The sequence below is a fragment of the Vanacampus margaritifer genome, chromosome 20 (assembly GCF_051991255.1).
Source record: "Vanacampus margaritifer isolate UIUO_Vmar chromosome 20, RoL_Vmar_1.0, whole genome shotgun sequence".
Taxonomy (NCBI): Eukaryota; Metazoa; Chordata; class Actinopteri; order Syngnathiformes; family Syngnathidae; genus Vanacampus; species Vanacampus margaritifer.
In genome coordinates, this window is record NC_135451.1 from 10,816,129 (window position 1) to 10,836,823 (window position 20,695).

At 37.8% G+C, this 20,695-nt stretch overlaps 1 protein-coding gene across 1 annotated transcript in view; it reads left to right on the forward strand.

Annotated features, from left to right (window-relative positions):
* The window catches only part of vstm2a (V-set and transmembrane domain containing 2A), a 51,853-nt gene that overhangs the window by 20,136 nt on the left and 11,022 nt on the right, over positions 1 to 20,695 (forward strand). The window contains exons 3-4 of the mRNA XM_077554671.1: positions 12,329 to 12,379; positions 17,509 to 17,845. Coding sequence (XP_077410797.1) covers positions 12,329 to 12,379; positions 17,509 to 17,845 — 388 coding nt within the window. The remainder of the gene's footprint in view (positions 1 to 12,328; positions 12,380 to 17,508; positions 17,846 to 20,695) is intronic.

The window sequence follows — 20,695 nt, forward strand, 5'->3', positions numbered from 1 at the left end:
CCCCAACACATCACGCTCACGCAGACCATCTCCGTCTCGATTCAATATGCCACAAACTGATGTGTTATTTTATTAGTCGCTCGTGCTTTTCGTTCGTCACGAAGATTTTCAAAGCGAGACGTCTGAAATATTTAGAGGTCATGAGAAAATGTCCCGTGGTATATTCAGCCACGGTCATCCTTTTCTCATCAAAAGATGAACATTTTCTTTCCTTTTATTTCATCACTTTCTTTCATAACATCTGCGGAATCAAAGACTGGGTAATTTTTTTTTAAATATACATTTTTATGCACCATGGCCCTGGAAAAAAACGTTTTGAATTTTCTCCGGCTTGATCCCAATTTTGTGTGACACGGAGGTCCAAGCAGAAAAAAACACACCAAGCAATTGGCCACAAAGAAAAATCTGACATACCACTGCAATAAGACAGATCAGATATTCCCTTTAAAAAACATATTTTTAAAACAAGGATATTCCATTACGCTTCTTGTGACCTCCACAGCTGTAACCTCCTGCTGTTGTGGATTCACAATGGAAATGTAAGAAAAAGACCCAAATTGAGTATTTGAGGCAGGCAGGAAAAAGTTCAAAGCCCAACATCTCAAAACAGGTTCAACTGATTTAAATAATTCCTAATGTGTGATGAACACTTTAATATTTTTAGTCACAAACATCTCCCAAGATAGCCACTGTTTAGCTACAAAATCTCAGAGTAAAGACCCCAAGACCTAAACCCTAATTAAATTTTCACAAAAGGGTTTGCTCACCTTTGTTGCCAGCGTTTTAGCCAACATAGCTGTGGGTATGATTGCTTAATTTAATTGAACTTCCCTTTGCCGTGCTGTTTTTAACTCTTTGACTGCCAGACGTTTTGAGAAAAGGGATGCCGTGGGTGCCAGCCGATTTAAGCATTTTTGACTGATCTTTCAAGGTCCACAGAAAATTATGTGTTTGGACTATGGAAACACACATACGACCAAATGAAAGATTGTACTCTCATCTTTCATCAGAAAAAAAAGTTTGTTTCTACCTTATTCCGTTTTTCAGTAATCAACAATAGAAAATGGTTAGTTTCACCTCTGTTTTGAAAAAAAAACGTCTTTTAACGTCTTTGGCACTCCTCCATAGGATTTTACTAAACGTTATTTAACGTTTTTGGCAGTCAAAGAGTTAATAAGGAGTTGTAGATCCATGTTCTTTCGTTGACACATTTAAAAGAAGAAATATTTGCTACGGGAGTCACATAATATCGTCTTCACAAAGCTGTAATAAGAGTTGTTAGGTTTTATTCTCCCAAAAGAATCACTTTGAATACCCGATTCTCAGCCTACCTCAGGAAATAAATGATCAATCAAGCTACAACAGGAGTTACTTTGTATTTGTGTTATGTTTTTCAGTATTGTGTTTTTAAAAGCAATTTAAACCTAGACTCGTCAGATTATAGCAAAATCTTCCACTGTTTGTACTTTTTTTTAATGTCAGGATAAGTTTTCTGTGTAGCCGCCAACCTCCATCAGACCAAAAACATCAGTTCGGGTTAATTGGAGTCTCTCAGTTGCCTGCAGGTATGAATATTAATGTGTCAGTCTGTCGTGACTGCAGGTCTAGCCAGAGTTTACCCTGTTTCTTGCACAGTGTCAGCGGGGATAACATCCAGCTTCCTACAATATGCACTCATGCATGAATGGATGGATTTTTTACTTTATTTTTTTACTGCACCTTTCCAGGTCAAGATGGTCACTTTGCTTTTACCACCTTCCCCCAATTTTTTTTTTAGGAAATAGTCAAGTCAAATATAAACCTGTGAACATAAGATGATTTTTTTTTAAAGTGTTTTATTCTGTAATGACACTGAGTAGTTTTAAAGCATGCAGGGGGTGAGAGCAACTGCTGGCCCCTGGCATCGACACACCCACCCGTCACCCCCCAAAAAATTCGGGTCAGGTCCGTCGTCCATCGAACATGACGGTGCATCATGCTGTAGTCAATGAGTTTATAAACTTTGGAAAACTTGCGTCCCAAAATTATTTTGTCATAGGCAATATGGCATGACGCCTTCTTGTGATTGGCTCCAAGTCCAAGTTTGTTTGGGGAGTTTTCTCCAAGGAGGTGTCAATATTATTATTATTATTATTATTACAGTATTTGAATCAGTTACACAGTGTCAATCACATCACTGTAGGATTGTATGTGGCCGATGCACTATGGGAAGGTTTTTCATATCATAGACAAAAAGGCATGACTCCTTCTTGTGATTGGCTCACTGTGAGTAACTCGTTTTTTTTACCAGTTTTTTTTTTTTTCAGTTATGACTACTTTTATATAAATGAGTCATACCTGTCTTAATCCATGCTGAGTCATATCCTGACATTTGGGGGGGGAAAGGCGAGCAAAGCAAAAAAAAAAAAGAGCATTAACCTTCTCAATCAATGGAGTGTTGTATATGTCATCGCTTTCACATTGAGGTTCTGCTAATCTGCTGCTAGGGTCTCCTGTCAAAAGGTGTTGTCTTTAGTGAATTCAATAATACAGAGCACATATATAAAAAAAATTAATAAAAATTTTCATTTTGGTCATATTCAAGGTGACACGACTGAATGGTGGGCGGCACCCTCGCGCCCTCTATTAACCAGCCGCCACTGCTTCTAATTGAAATGAATATCACCGTCTTCTGCGGTTTCCTTTAGGATTTCAAAGACTTGTTTTTAAGCTACTGCGCCTTATTTTACCTGCCCTCGGGGTTCTCTTGAACAGCCTTGCATAATAGATTACAGTAAGATGACTACAGCCTCGTGTGGCGCTTTGAAAAAGCCTCTTTTGATATTTGCATCACCGACATCATCATCGGGCCTTGAATTCACTTTACACATTCTTTTTTCTTTTGAAATTATCGGATGCTGATAATGCTGATGGATTATAATTTATGAGATAATGATACACAAAATGAACTGAAAAATGATAAACATGTCCAATTTAAATTGTCTACCTTGATATAAATTAATTATATTTGACTTGTTTTAAATTAAAGCTTCCGACATGTAGAGAGCTTTTCAACAATCACACCAAATCTCACAATTTAGCATTATCTTCAGATGTCACCTCTTTGTCCTTATTAGACATTCCAATTGCATGGAGTAAGTATTGGAATTGAAATTTCTCTCAGTGTTTTTCATTTCAATTAGTATTCTTCTGAGAATGCTTATGTCTCTCTCCCACCTCATTTCCCGTCTTGCCGTTTCACCTTTGTGTCTCCCTAGAAATGGATTAGCCAATCAGGACGAAGATTATAGCGGAAAATCTATTAGGGCTTTTCATCCGTTCAAGGTTTACCCTCTCCTAAACTTGTCACTGTCCATCCTTGGATATTAGTTCATGTTTTGTTGTTGTTGTTCTGTGTGACATATTTGATAAATATATTAGTATGACGTTGGAAATGATGTGCTAAATACTTGGATTTTTTGCCTGAGACCAACCCATACATTATTTACAAGTGTTTGCAATATGTACGTATATGTGAGCTGAATAGTAGGTGACGTTACGCTAAAATGCTAACCGCTAATTGCGATTGCTAATTGTTAGCATAGGCCAATTTGGTTGGTTTGTATGATATTTCATGCGTATGTAGCACATATAGTGATTGTATTTTATGTTTCTTGTTGCAGTTTCACAATATAAATAGACAACTTCACTGCGCACACGGACTCTGTCTATGAATATTTAGCTGATCGATTAAGCTAGCTCCTCAACTAGCAAGGCCTTTACAACGTGCCAAGATTACTAGGCAGTAGAATCTAATGATGTTACGCCAAATAAAATACGTGTGGTAAAAACCAAGTCCCTTCAGTTTCCCCTCTCACCCAAACTGAAGAAAGATTAATATTGCAACTGATATCTTCCGCTGACTGAATCATTTGCAGTCACCGCCAGCTTTAAATGATGAGTTACAATGACTTCCTTTTAAAAAACGCTGCAGATCCCATGAATACCCGTCTTCTCCCTTATCCTCTCCTTCAAACTTGGACATATTTACTGATGTTCTATCCTTGCCTACCGAAGACATAAATAATCAAAAGCTGTATTGGCTTTTGGCTTGTGCAATAATAAAGCTGCCAACAGAAGTGGCCTGTAAAAAAAAATACAATAAAACAGAGGAGCTGTATTTTTAAAGTTAGGTGTGGATTGGTTAAACTAACAGTTTAGAAAAATATGTGATATAAATCATGATTTACAGGCATTTGTCAATAAATCACACTTACATTCATTCACACATACTGTGTCAACAATTTTGATATTCTATTAACCGAACATGCATGCAGATTTGAGAGGCGCCACACTTAGGGATATTTTAAAAAAATATATTTTAATGTTAAAGTCCTTTTATACGCAATGACACACCCACCGTGCCTAATCCAGGTATGCGCAAACACCAAAAATGTGTGATTCATTTTTTTCCGAGGTTGGCAGTTGTTAGAAGACTATCTTTGTCTTCCGCGCGTTCGTTATTGTTCGGGTAGAGAGATTGTTGATTTTCCTGAATACAGACTGGAGATCGGTGAACAGGTCCTTCGAAGGATTTATTTTACAGAATATTCTGGGCACAAGCAAGTTTACAGACAAATGGCTGCAGTTCCTCTCGCAAGTGTGTAGTTACAGCGGACTCACAGCATTCTTATACTATCTTGAAACAGCCCCGAGCCCTGAGTTCAATACACATGACGACAGCCGGAAGTAGATAAGACTTTTTACACTTTTACAGCATATCATCCAATACACATTGACTTCAACCCCAGACACTGGCCCATTGATGTAGAAACAGACGAGGCCCCCACCCCAGACCTCATTCAATACACTCACCAAACTCTTCTGAGGAATGAGTGAATGACTAAATCTAAACAGTTATAACTAAATCAAAACAGTCATAACTAAATCTGGGCAAAAGACTCTCAACACAGTGAACCCTTTATTACTCTTTATTTTTCCATAAATATTCAAGTGTATGTAAAGAATGCAACCATTTTTGTTTTATTTCTCTTGGCTGGCTGCAGACTCGAACCCGCTGGATATTTTGACTTGGGTGGCTGTGTAGTTTAAAAAAAAAAAAAAAAAAAAAAGAGTGTTTCGTCTTTATCTCAAATCAGGGCAGTTTATTGAGCGGCCCATCTGATACTGCGTGGTTGCGTTTAGTTAATGTGTGAATATAGCCATTTCAATTGGCAGGAAGGTAATGAACTCATTAAGTTAAAGGCAGCTCAGTTACAGTAAATACAAACTAGAATCTTAGTGTGGTTTAATGAATGTAATTATTTTAAGGAGAATTTATTGGGTTCTTAATGGACTGATGAATCTTGCATATATACAAGGTCACACAGTTGGAAAGTATGGCCGGAAAAATGAGTTGTAACCGATGAGTCATCTGCACATCTCTGAAAAGCGCTAAATGAAATTGCTTTTTAATAAGTGAATTAATAGAAGGACACTGGGTGAATGAATTTATTTATTGGTTATACAAATTCAATTTAATCATTGCATGTCAAAAAAAAAAAAAAGTAGAAGGATGAAATGACAAATAGTAGGCTAGTATTATTCATCACACACTTAAATGTGTGTGTGTTTTTTTTAAAGGCATAGAAGCACGAATCTGTGTTCACGTGTTTGTTTACCATTTAACTACCAATCCCCGAATCAATTTGAATGGGTTACTAATTGTACTTTTGCTGAAAAACACAAAGTCCAACGTCATTATAATGTTAAATGGAGTTCACTTTACACCATATGTTGTCCAACGTAGCCGAGTTAGCCTACGAAAAGGTTTTTAGTTTAAAGTAACTTTCTTTGAACTGGACAGTGTTTTGTTTTTGTTTTTTTTCACTTTTGTTCAAGTTTTCCGTGTCGTACATCCTTGTCGTGTCTGTCATACTTAGGGTTGCCACCTTGGATTTGTGGGAAAAAAAAGGGACACTGGACCAAGCTCGGGCATATATACGTATAAAGGGTGTCAAAATTACCTTAAGATGCCTTAAGAACCGAAATTTTATTTTATTTTTTTACACACGACTGCCACCTCTGGACTAAAGTGTAAATGCAGCCTCCGCGATGCTCGTAGCAGGCCTGTACGAGAACGAGCGAACAGAAACTCCTCTGGCAAGAGGCCACTATTTACAGACTAGCAAAGATGATTTCAACGGATAGAATTATGGAAAGATAATAAGACAATGATAGAGCAATTCTGAATAAATTGCTTGCGCAGATAATCTAATTTTATCCCGTGATATAGTGCAGTTGCTTGCAAAGAATTTATTTTTTTATCTAGTGATACTTTAAGCCATGATACTGTAGTTCAAATACACAATTAAGCTCAAATTCACTTGTTCCTTATAATACTTCAAATCAAGCAACTAAAAATGAAGTCTTTATTTCAAACATGTGTCCGTCCTGTTTATATAAACTGTTTATTGGAAAGACGTTGAAGTTGCAAACAATACTGTGACGTCTAGTAGGGGTGTTAGAAAAATTTGATTCGGCAATATATCGCGATATTATAGCGAGCAATTCTCGAATCGATTCAATATGCGGCCGAATCTATTTTTAAACATCAATTTTTTATGGGAATATTCAACAAAACGTCTTATTTAGGGTTAGGATTTATACAATAAGCATGGAAGAATGTTATAACAATGGAACATTAAGCCTTAATATTTTATTTCAGTGCTGTTCAAACATGAAACAGAATGCAACCTGAATTCTCAGATAAACACATTTTCATACAAATCTTACGGTGTAAATGTACAAGTTTACTGATTAGTATTTTCTAAATTTGAGTTTAAAAAAAAAATCGCAATAATCAATTTATAGATTCGTAACGGGATTTATTGGTATCGAATCAAATCGTGACCTATGAATCGTGATATGAGAGGCAGGACTGAAATTACCGTAATAACAGTACTTTTTCTCTAAAGAGCAAGCTCTTAGCTTTCAGACACCGTTGGAATTTTTGAGAACGGTGCCAGAATTACGGTAATCCAAAGTGCGGGACGGGTGGCAACTCGAGTCATACTAGCTAGCTAGCGCTAAGCTAACTTAGGGGTCAAAACCATTTTTGTAAACCAACAGGTGGGATATGTTGCTAAATTTTTTAAAAAGGTTTGGCAAATCATGACTTGAAAGAAGATTAATTAGTCGTGTCGTCATCCTAGAAACGTTTTGAGCGCCATCATCGAGTTAATTGGCAGACTTCATTTGGATTTAACTTCCTGTAATGTTTTCCATGTCAGGGGAACATTTCCTCCCCACTGAATAAAGTAATGGTGCACTTTCATGTATTAGAATGTACAATTGAAGGCTTTACATGTAATTAACATATCCCTAGTCATAAACCAATGGGCTGTGAAGGAGGATTAGTGTTTGCATGTGAAAGGAACTCCTGTCAACTGTGGGCTGTAATTAGGGTTAACAACTAAGCTTAGACCCCAAAACATCTTCAAGCAGGAGTCAGTGAGCACCGTAATTAGGCATCTCTCTACAGGTCACTACGACTTTGATGAATGTTCTCTATAACATTAAACTTAATATTCCCCATCTCGGTGTATGTGCTGCGTTTATTTTAGATGGAAGATTCCAACAAATCCTCTCCCGCAAAAGTCTTTCCAAATACATTTCTTTGTGCTAATGCATGGTAATGTTCTTTTATTGTGATTAATACTGCTCTTTGTGCTTTTTCCATTCAATTTAAGTACAACCCTAAACGCAGCAAGCGCACAGTGACACACTTGGATTAAGTATGCCATCCCCTCAAACCCATGGGGAATAACAGCGCTTTTTGAAACTCAAGTGATTTGCTTTGAAAAGCAAAAACATCCCTGGAATGTGGAATGCTTTTGTAAAGTTTGACAATTCGCAGTTCAGTGTCATATTTTTTTTTTTCAACTTCATGTAGTTAATTGTTGAATATTTTTCTTTCATTTTTAGATTGTACAATGTACCATGAAGCACCAAAAACAAAAGTCATAGTTTATGTTAGGGGTGTGCCCAAAAAAACGATTCTCATTTAGTACGATTTAGAATCGACTTTAAATGTCTATTAATGTTGTACGCGATTTGGCCACTTGGGGGCAGTGTGGTTCCACGCATTAGGTTGTAGCCACATTGGAGAGTAGAAGGAAAAAGTCACGATCAAGTTATTCCAATAAAAGTAGTTTTTTTCTAGCGTAGGAAGAGCATATGCCGGTGAGTAATTGTGAGATGCTTCTCTGTATACTTTCCTGAAGTTTTGTATATAAATAGTAGTTCTTTTGAATGATAAAAGTGCCGCGAGTAGTGCGCTAATTAGCATTAGCGAGTCAGGCTGGAGTAGATCATGACGATTCTTTCTATAAATCTATAAATTGAAGCAGAAATTGTCAATCAAATCATTTGAAATTGAAAATGGATTCTCAAAAATCAAAATGGAATTGAATCGTGAGACAGTCAAAAGATTCCCAGCCCTAATTTATCTATTATATAGAAAATAAAGTGGTCCCTCGTTACTTCGCGGTTCACTTATCACGGATTCGCGGATTTGTATTTGGGTCCAAAATTCATACATTACAAATTCATATTGGGTTGTACCTCGATATTTTGCGGGTTTTTCAGAGATTAAAATAAATGCCGTGCTAACTGGATTATTTTTTTTTTGTTTTTTTTTAACGAGACGGGGCATGCGTAAAAGTGAGACAAAAAAAAAAATAAGACGACACACGGCTCAAACCGGGTTGGTTGGTCACCCTAGTTCGAACATTTATGTACTTTACAGGGACTCAAGTAAAACACAAATAGTCATAAAAGCAAAAACAGTCAAATTCAAACCATAAAGTTCCAGAAAAGGACAACATTTTTAAATATATGTCCTAAGAGGAGCAAAAGAAGTCCCCTGTTCTACACCGGCGTGTAAAGTGAGGTGGGAGTTTTGGGAACACAGCGTGCTAGTGATCCTCCAGCCAGCTGTCTTCCCTCCTCTCTAGTCTCTCTATTAGTTAACCCTGAGAGAAGGGAAAGCCTTGGCGTTCAGTTCCCGAGAGGAAGAACAATCCCTGCTTTATTCCTGCGTTCATTCAAGGCAGGTCAAGGCTCACATCAAAGTGCCTTCCATTAGCTGACGTGCATTATCGGAAGCAAGACTGATTAGATTCTAACATGAAAATCCCCTCTTGGTATTCATTTTATGCACATTAATTCACTACTATGGACAGGTATGGTTGAGCTAACACGGATCCGGCGTCAGACTTGTCTCAAGATGCTATGCTAGCTGGTTTGCTAGCGCTCGAGTCAAGTGTGTGGTGTCATTTAATATCTTTAATCCCACTCTTAACTAGTCACGGATGCCAATCATCCTGGACTTTCACTGTCAGGTAACATTTGTCAAACAATCACAGAAATGGAGGATGGTCTCATTTCTATTCCGGTTGAAGTCATGACAGTTTTTCTTTATGTGATAATTGAGTTTCAGGGTGTCAATGAAGCTTTTTATGCCCCGTAATTGTAGCGCATATTTTAAGAGTACTCAATGAGACATTTTCACGAAGAATGGCCGAGTGTCACAGTGGACGGGCTTTGCAATGAGGAGACGGAAGATTGAATTTGAGATACTTTTAAGCACCGCTGCCTTTGACTACAGTAAGAAAGCACCCGTGCGATAATATAGCGAGAAACGTAATGACTCTTTAATCATCCCTGAGTCACTGAAATTTCACTGTTGCTATCTTAGGGTACACATTCTACCAGCCTGAGAGCAAAAATAGACCCCATTCACCAAGTTCCAGCCTAAAATATCTTTTGAGTATGATTGATAATGATTACTGATGATTCGTATGACCCTGGTACTTCGGTGTACCTCAATGCTTTGACTTGCAGTCGTGAAGAAACTAAAATAGGGCATGATTATTTCGAATCCCAACTTTCGAATGCCTTAAAAGTAGAGATAGACCGATGTGTTTTTTTCACGGCTGGCACTGATGCCGATTATTAGTAGTCAAGGAGGTTGATAAGATATTTGAAGCCGATATTCATTTTGAATAAAAAGGGGGGATATTAGTGTAAAAAAAATAATTAAGATACAAATGCCAATCTTGACTGTTGGAATGTCTTAAAGCATGTTTATTGAACAATCTTTCCGACTTTTTAAAATGAAGTTTTTTTTGTTTTTTTTATCTCAGACAATTGACATCCTTTTTAATTTCTAACAAAACGTTCAGGGATCTCCCAGTACAACTTTAAAAATTAAATGGAAACTTCAACAAGTAAATACCGTAGCTCTCTATAGTTTTCAACAGTAAATATTTTTTTTCTAAAATTTCAAATTACCTGAAATCTTACACTTTCACATTTCTTTGTTTTCATGTCCAACAAAACCAAAAGGTCCAGAAGGTTCCCAGGGTCAGTAGCATATTTTATAAATTTAACTGAAAATAAATAGCTCCCTGAGATTAACTCATTTGCCCCCAAAAACGTATAAAAACGTTCTATTTTAAATATCGCCATGGTCCCAAAAGCATATGTTATGTTAGAGCACACAGAAGTCTTTGATGCAGCCTCTGAACTGAAGAGAACGCTTAAAGCAATGGTAGTTATTATGAAAGCGGCCTGCAGGCGGCAGCAGTGTATAAGAGATCAACCAGGGCCATGTTGTAAAAAGGCTCTTTTCTCCAGTGTTTTAAACAGATTTGTGAATAATGATGAAACTTAGCTATATTCTAATGCTAATTGCTGCAAAACGGAAACAGATACAAATCTATTTTTTCCCCCCTTTATAAGACTTTGTATTTATTTTTTATTTTATTTTTTTAGAATAGAACGTGTTTCAGTCAATAATGGGGTTAAAATCTAAAAGTTTTTTCCTGATGAAAAAAGAGACACATTTTTCTTTTGGTAGGTTCCATGTTTTTTATAGCGATAGAACAAAATATTCTGTGGGCCTTGCAAAAACCAGTCAAAATCCAGTAAAACAGTTGGGAGCGAAGGGGGTTGCTTCAAAATGGCTTTAACTTATATCAGCCGCCAGATTATTATTTTTTTTTAAAAAGGCAGATACCGACATTCGTCTAAATGCCCAATATCGGCGCCGATAATCTGCCTGGATTCGAAAAGTGGAACGAGAGTTGGTGGGTACAAGATAAGCGAATAAAACGGAAAGTTACAGAGAAGTTTTGGTAACTTTTCTTCATGCTGGCTTTTGTTGTTTTATTTTGACTATCAATCATATATATTTTTTTATAACCGATAACTCATAAAACGTATGCTGCTTCACATCTCAGCAGGTGCAACAGTTCTCCAGTCAAACACTCTAACTTTATCCTTCTCAGGTGACAAATATAGACTGCACAGCAAGCCCATAAAACTGCTGTGAAGTTTGTAAAGGGGGGGAGGCTGAAATTAATGACATGAAACGGTCTAATGCCACGGCAGAGGGCAATGAATTATGCTTCCCCATTAAAGACATCTCTTCAATACAATAGAGTATGTCAGGTCCATCTGTGAAATCAAGATGTAAGAGTCACGCTACATGCGGACAGAGAAAGCTGGATCCAGCAGTAATTCTGCTCATTAATCACCTGTCTATAGAGCGTCCTCCGGGGAGCGGCACCGGTTTCTCGATGCTAATTACAGCAGTTGAAGGAGTGTTCTCTGCAGCGAATGCTCATCAGTAGCCATCTTATCCTTCTCCTGCCCTTCTCTTTTCATTCCAGTCATGGAAGGCATTAGGAACGCCCCTCGCGTCTTCCTTCACCGCCCAAGCATGTTCCACTTCATCACATGACCTTCTCTTGAGTTTTTTTGTTACTCGGCATGGTACACTTACAATGGGCATCCAGTGTAACAAAGTAGTGCTAAAGTATGTAGTCCAAATCTAATTATCCTAGCACGCTGCAAAAAAAAGTTTGTTTTTTCTTGTGGTGTAACTTGATGTGTTTTATTACTTTTCTAGTTTTTACTATTGTCATAAGCTTTATTCGGTAATAATACTTTTACTGCAGACACTGATGTTGTTGAGGCATATTTCTCTCTACGGATGTCATGCAGAATCCTTAAAGGCCATTTTCGTTTCTATACAGTGTGTGAGTGTAAGATAAGGTGACCAGGATTTTCAAAATGAAAAACCCAAGACTGAAAATCAAACATATAATAAATTCTCACCAGGAACATATATAACAAATGTAATGGCTGGCCAACCTGGTTGTGCTACTAGCTAATGCTAAATGCTATCATGGATGGAATTATAATAAGCGATGTAGCCATTAATGGCTATATGGGTTGTCTGCTTTCACAATCCTAATAATCTTTCCTTCTTTGTTCACAGATGGAGATCACACCGGAGCCTCATCCTGATGACGAGGGGACAAAAATAAGTGTAAGTCCAAAAACCATTAAGCCAGCGCTTCTTAGCATCCAATTATAATTTCAATCACAGTAGTAATTGGCAGATATTGGACAATTTAGAAGTACTTGGATGTTTAAAGTTAAATGGTTGTGGGGGGGTGGGGGTAATCATTCACTGCCCCTAGATTATTTTTCTGTTCTAATGATAAAGAGGGAGAGTATATAGCCACTTTCCAAGAAGCAGTACAGCTCAATTAAATTCGCCATGGTACAAAATGGTCATTTCTGCAAACTGTGACGTACGACTAACATCCTCCAAAAGGTATAAACTCACTCTTCATCAATATTCCAAATGCTGGATGTGCCTTGACCTAGGAAAATGTGAAACATATGGGAATCCGGTTAATTATGTAAACTGGCTAACAAACCTATGAACCGGCTTGTGACAATGCACAGCTGTAATCCCTTTCAATGACAGCAGTCCAGACCAGCCCCCCCCCCCCCCCCCATCCTTTGGCATCATCTCATCAAAGGGTGGGCTGAGGCCAGCTTGGCCAGTGGAATAAAACGAAGCATTTTAGTCAATTTGTCAACGTCACTTAACATTTGAGTGTCGAAGCCCAAAAAACGGACATTTCAAGACATTTCAAAGGTGGCTTGATGGTTATTTAGGAGAGGAAGTTATTATCTACCGTCCCATCTCAAGTCACCAAAACCTTTACTGGTGGTCAAAGATTACATATACTGTAAACTTGATACAGACCAGAACAGTAGCTCAAGTCTCTCAGCCTTCCTGCGGCAATGACTAATAATAAAGTCAGTATCTCGTTTTGTATCCTGACTCAGAGCAAAAATCCCCAAACTCTCAACAGAGAGATTCTTTTTTTTTTATTTAGAACACTGGTCTGATGATAATTTGAAGGAAAAAGAGGTAAAATATTTTAATGAACTTATTCATGACCCAGATCCATTTTTAGCTTTCCTACAAGTGGCCTATTAGGTATATTTCTCCTCTTCCATCAGATGCTTAATCACCGAGCATCTGTATTAGTCCCCACTCAGTAAATGAAGCTCTCACTGGCTCCAAAGTCCACCAAAATCTATTTTTAAGGAACGGGTCCCATCATTTGTCAATGGCTTCTGCCAGTCAAGGATAAACTTGTACGGCTTACCAGAGTCTTAGCCCCGTACTAAATCCTTTCTAGGCGAGGAGCCATAAAAGAAAATATAAATAAAAATGTCTACTGTAAATACAGCCTTGTGTCACCGTTGTTCCTCTACAGTTAAGCTGGCTCGACCTAGTTGCACTGGTTCCTCTCTGGGGGGGGGGGGGGGGGCTGCCGCTTTGATTTGGAGAATTTGGTCAATCGGCATTCACCAGTTGGTCCACTACGGAAAAACATTTCGCAACTGCTGAGGAAATGTAATTTATTACCCAAAGGCCAGGATGCCAACAGATCTGCAGCAAGTACTGCTTGGGACTAGAACCACAAATCCTCCAACAATAACGGCCATATTGGTCGTTTTATTATGCAACAAAATACGACCAAGTGTCCCATATTGTAGTTTAGGGACCTACCTCTCTTGGCCATGTTAAATAAAAAATACAAAACTGAAACTCGAACCTGGATCAACTGGTTGGGAGACTAACGTCTAACTTACTGAGCTAACAGTCCAGTAATGATCTTAATGTAAATTTTTTGCTCAGTCAGATACCCGAACTCGTCTTCCGACCAGACGGACCGGGTTCGAGTCTCGCTTTGGTATTTTTGCACTATTTAACATGGCCAATAGAGGACGCTAAACTAAAACATGTAACACTTGGTCGTAATTTGGCACCTTTTCAAAACGACCCATGTGGTTGTATTTGGAGGACTGTCTCGACTAAAAATATCCAACCATCCATTTTCTATACCACCGTGTTTTGATCAGTAGGAAACCTCAAGTTTGTTTTGTCCCACACTGCTCTGAATTGGACAAGCACACCCCAAACTTACTGTATTGCACAGCAAAAATGCGTACACCATAACAGATTTGTCACAAACCTTTAGTATCATTTCAGTATTCAACAACAGGCGAATCTAATCATTCATCAAACAAGCAGCCAGCTGGCAACTGACTGCAGAAGTGTTATGGAGAGGGAGAGAGGAAAAAAAAAAAAAATCCCCTTCCCATTTCATGCTCTCAAAAATGGCACCCGCATGGAAGACCTGAGAGAGACAATCATTTCCTTGCACACAAAAAAAGTGACAGCTACAGAAGACAGAAAAACATAGCAAAAGGAGAAAACAACTGAAAAGGATGGAATTGCAGTAATCTTGGAGGAATGGCATGCTTATGTGTCGCCCACAAAGGAAGCCTCTCCTAAAACCCAAGCACGGAGAGAGAAAAAAAGACCATTTAGCATCTGCCAGGTTCCATGCTGAAAATCTAAAGACTACTGGTTCTATATCCGACTTGATGAGAGCAAATTGAATTTTGGGGGAATCGAACCTTGTTTCCAAACTGTATTGCAAGGATGAGCATTTTACTGGCCAAGACGTCTTTGTACTTTCGATGTATTGTTCAAATGATTATGTGTGCCGACATGTCCTGGTTCTTGTCTGGGATTGGCTGCCATCTCCGACTGCTCATCCATATAATAATAATAATAATTCAGTATACTGGCTAAAGTAAGTCAACCATGGCGCTACTCTAATAAAGAATACAGGATTTAATACTGTTTTGTAGTTTTTTCAATCCACCATGACTTTGGCGCACTTATCCAGTTGAAACCAGTTTTCATATGGGCTAGGCTGAGCCGCCCCCCGTATGGGTCGGCGGCCAAGACAGTATGAGTAGAGACCATTTTGAATAGATTAGACCTTCTTCCGCATTCAGCAGAAAAGGCTCCACAGGTGTGTACTTGATCCTTCTGGCATCCATTTCAACTGTTCAACTGTGAATATGCAGTCACCTGGTTGTTATTATTAGCATAGCGAGCATTCAAGATAAAAAAAAAAAAAAAACTGGTGGAAGTTCCCATCTGAACTTTACAACAATCAGTTTAACCCCTTAACTCAGGGTCCATTACACAAAAAGACAATCAGTGTGGCAAACAAACCAAACGGTCTAAATCAACACTTGGGAGGCAATTAATGACATCGAAACGAGAAGAAACAGAAACACCGAGGAAAATAAAACGGAGGGAAACGTCAGCTCAATTCCGACCACAACGCTACATGACCAAAATTGAAGAGTATTCATGGTGGAACATTGACCTCTGCAGAATTAGAGTTCATGTATGTGTGATTCAGTAAATAAATGGCAACATAGCAACAAAATGATCTCAAATGATCAAAAGACCCATAAACAATTAATGGGATCCAACTAACTCAAATAAGAACATACATTTGAAAGATTCAACTTTATAACGATCTCAAGCAAATGTGTTGCATATGTGCAGGAAACTGCAACTATATTAGGACCTCAGTGATGCTCGGATGATGCAGCAAATACACAATAGCAACTGATTTTCTAACACCTTCTTCCGAAGGGGCTAATCAGCAGAATATACAGGCAGGGTATTATTAGCATAAAATGGCTTCCATTCAATTCAATCATCAATCTTTTTTCCTGCTCTAGTTCTAATATGCATGCTCTTTGCTTACTGGGCCACAAAATCATCTTCAGCACGGGCATCCGAGGAACTAAATATGTTCAAATAGGCAAGCGTAGGAAAGACGGAAAGTGTTAATTAACGGAAGTTGTTAATTATTACTGTTAGAAGACTATCTTTGTCTTCCGCGTGTTCGTGGTTGTTCGGGTAGAGAGAATGTTGATTTTCTGAATACAGACTGGAGATCGGTGAACAGGTCCTTCGAAGGATTTATTTTACAGAATATTCTGGACACAAGCAAGTTTACAGACAAATGTAGTTACAGCGGACTCACAGCATTCTTATACTATCTTGAAAAACCCTCAGAAAACAGCCTCGGCCGAGCCCTGAGTTCAATACACATGACGACAGCCGGAAGTAGATAAGACTTTTTACACTTTTACAACATATCATCTAATACACATTGGCTTCAACCCCAGACACTGGCCCATTGATGTGGAAACAGACGAGGTCCTTTAGACATGATGACACTTTCATATACTGATAAAAATGTCTTTACCCATCTCGAAATGGGAGACAGACTTGTCTATAGCACCGGAATCTGACTTTTGGATTCAAGTTTGTGAAAATGCATTTAAAATGACAAAACACACAAATTTACAACTTATCCAATATAAAATTATTCATAGAACATACATTACTCAATATATGATGAAGAAAATGGGACTCTCAGACTCCGACATTTGTCTCCAATGTTTACAAAACACTACAGACACTTATGTTCATGCTTTATGGTTATGTACTCCGGTTATGTATTTCTGGACTAAAGTCTTAGAAAAACTTTCCGCTATTTTGGACTGTAGGATACCTTTATCTCCAAACTTGTGTTTGCTCGGTGACCTAACAACAACTGACTTACCACATAAACAATTTTCAATCTACACTTGTAGCCCTTACTATCGCAAAAAAAACAATTCTTGCTAACTGGAAAAATAAACAAACTCTGAATATCGACCAATGGTCTAACCTCCTCATAAATTACATTTTAATGGAAAAAATATCTGCCTCAAATAAAAACCAAATATCAAAATTTATAGAAACATGGTCTATGTATATAGAATTTTTCTACCTAATTCTGGTTACTTAATTCTGTCTGTTAGCGAGAGCCACCACATCGTGATAACTTACATTGATGTTTCTGCATTTGGCAATTTATTATTATATTATATTATTAGTATGGGATTTTTTTAATAGACTTTAGGTGAACTGATAAATACACACACGCACGCACACACACACGCACATACACATACTCACCCACATACAACAAAAAAAAAATATATATATATATGTATATATGTATAAAAAAAAATAAAAAATAAAAGACATGATGACATGAGCAGAAATTGCGACAGCACTTACAAAGACACATCCACAGATAAAAGTTCTACTGATGAAATAAGTAAATTAAAACAGTTGTGATTAAATCTATGCAGAAGACCCTCTTCATTACCAATATTACAAAAACAATGACATTTGCCTTCTTCCGGTTCCTCTTACAGACAGTCAAAGTGCAGGGCAACGATATCTCCCACAAGCTCCAGATCTCCAGAGTCAGCAAGAGCGATGAGGGCGTGTACGAGTGCCGCGTGACACAAGCCAACTACGGGGAGATTGTGGATTACAAAGCCCACGCTTGGCTGAGGGTCAACGCCTCCGCCAGAGCGAGACGTCCATTGCAGCCGCCCAAGAAAAGCTCCCCCCTGCACCTGACAGACAAGAAACCAAGAAAGTCCGTTTCGTCCTTGGGCCAAGACAGCATGAGTTCAGATCAGAGGGTGGACTCCTCGTCTTCTTCTCACACGTCCTCCAATACAGAGAAACACAGCCCCAGCTCAGGTATGTGAAGTATTTGTGACCCAACAATTGTGGGAACTGGGAAGGTTTACGTACATAACGTGAAATATGATTAATAATCAAAAAGGTAAGCACACACACTGCCTACAAGGAAACAATCGTAGGTCAAAGTCACAGCGAGAGTCTTGATCAGGATGAAGGGATAGTGTGCATAGGTGCAGAAAATAAGAACAAAGGGGGCCCTGTGTGGTCTGATTAATGCACGCTTGAGTCCGGGGCAGCAAAATGGAAATGTCTGAATTCTAAGGGTTTCCACACTTCAGTCATCCCGATTAAATCAGTGATTATTTATGTGCGTACACTCCAAATGAACTCGGACACCTCTGAAACGATCCAAATTGAGATCTCCTCCACAGGTCTTTGGTTGGCATCATCGGTTCAGATTGAATTGGGCTTCTTTCTCTCCAATGTTAGCCTTTAAAATGGTAGATCACGATATTACTGGCATGCTGATTTAAAAACTGCAGTCAGTTCTTTCCTAGCACGCCAAGTTTTACTTACACTCCAGAGAAGCAAAATTCCACTGATTAGCTGTAGAAAAACTGTAGTAAGAAAAGCTGATTATGATACTGTAAATCGATTCAAGATGCTGCTATGTGAAAAACTCTTATCTTCGTTTTTGTTTTTATTTATTTATTTTTTACATTTTTGGGATGTCTGCATTCAGTTTCATCCCCCAAAAAATAAAAAACAATTTTGTAAATTTTTGTCGTTTTTTATTTATTTTTTTATATTTTTGGGACGTCAGCATTCAGTTTCATCCCCCAAAAATAAAAAACAATTTTGTAAATTTTTGTCGTTTTTTATTTATTTTTTTATATTTTTGGGATGTCAGCATTCAGTTTCATCCCAAAAAACATAACAATTTAATAAAAAAAATAAAATAAAAAAATGACATGAAAAACACATTGAAATAGTTTTAATTTTTTACGTTTTGGGGATGAAACTAAATGCAGACATCCCAAAAACATAAAAATGTAAAAAGAAAAAAGAAAGAAAAAATGTAAATATGTTTTTCACGTCATTTTTTTGAAAAATTATTTTGTGTTTACATTTTTGGGATGAAACTGAATGCAGACATGCCCAAAACGTTTAAAAATAATAATAATAATAAATGAATTGACAAATGCTTTTCACGTAGCAGCGACAAAATGTAACCATGGGCATGCAGTTGTAAATTCTGTTTCGTTTGCTGTTTGTTTGTTTATAAGTTTTCAAAGCAGATCATTTTGCTCAAAAAAATGGATCCGTTTTGGATTCCTCACCCCAAAATTTGTTCAAAACAGCTGTCAGACCAAACTCAACAAAAATTGTGTTCCCCTAAATGGCAAATTTGTAGTCAAATTTGGTAGTCTGCACTGTATGACTTCATCCACAATTTCATGTACTGCTCATCCCTGGCAAAGTAGACTGGAGCCTATTCCCGAGGATTTCAGGCCAGAAGTGTACACCCTGGAGTAATCGCCGGCCAATCACAAGGCTTTCAGAGAGACACACAACTATTCCTTTTTTGATGTAGGTAGGATTGTTCACCCTGTGAGGCAACAGTGCTAACCACAGATCCACTATACTGCCGTCAAAGTTGGGGAAATTAAAAGTTTCAACCTCTGCCTTGAGCGTCAAATACTAATGAACAAAATGCCCTTGTGTGTCTGAATGCGATGCGGTGAGCTTTCAACCCACACAAATATAAATCCACTTTGAATCATTGCAATATTGTATATGCGGGATCTCGGAATTGTCAGTAGCACAAAAGCGATCCGTTACTTGGAAACAATGAATCTAGCCGTTGTCTCGACCAGATGGCGAACACCACTTTTGAACAGAACAGATAAGATACATTGGCCTTGACAAAATAGAATTATTTGACAAAAGGAGACATGAAACATAGTTATTCAATCCCAATATTTATATGAGTCTTCTATCTTTATGCAAGGCTGTTTTCATGAAGGTGGAGGTAGTAGTTTTGTGCCTATTTTTTTTTACTGTTGCTGTAAAATCGTGTGAATAACATTTATTTTTTCAAAAAAAGAAAGAACAAAAAAAACGGACCTGCGAGCTATTTTGGCTGGTGATTAGTGTGAAGGGCTACCAGATTGATACACACCTCTGAAGTAACAAATTTGCTCAAATTACATTGAACTCATTCACTCCCAGACATTTTCACTGAAGCAACCATCTTCGCTCCCAGCTGTTTTACAAAATGTTGACTGATTTTGCAAGGCCCACAAAATATATTGTTCTATCACTATAAAAACATGGAACCTACCAAAAGAAAGATTAGAGTCTCTTCTTTCATCAGGAAAAAAAGTATATTTGTATCCGTTTCCATTTTGCCTCAATTAGCATTAGAATTTTGCTAAGTTTCAACATTATTCACAAACCTGTTTAAAACAGTGGGGAAAAGAGCTTTTTGCGACATGGCCCTGGTTGTTCTCGTATACTCTGCTGCCTCCTGCTGGCCGTTTTTGTAATAACTACCACTGCTTTAAGCTTTCACTTCAGTTCAGAGGCTGCATCAAAGCCGTCTGTATGCTCTAGCATTAAAAAAAACGTATAAATACGTCTTTGGAAGCATGGTAATATTTAAAATAGAACGTATTTATATGTTTTTGGGAGCAAATTAGTTAATTAATGAATCATTGGTGTGAAGACACTGATCATGTTAATTTCTCGCAATAATTGGGAGCAGCTTTAGAAACGCAAGGCTGATTTAAGGTTTACTGCTCCCAACTAAAACACGCAGTGGTGAAAAGAATTGAATTGGTCCACTGGGTGGAAAAGTGGCTTCAGTAATGATTTAAACTCACATATACTCCAAAAGTTACTTTC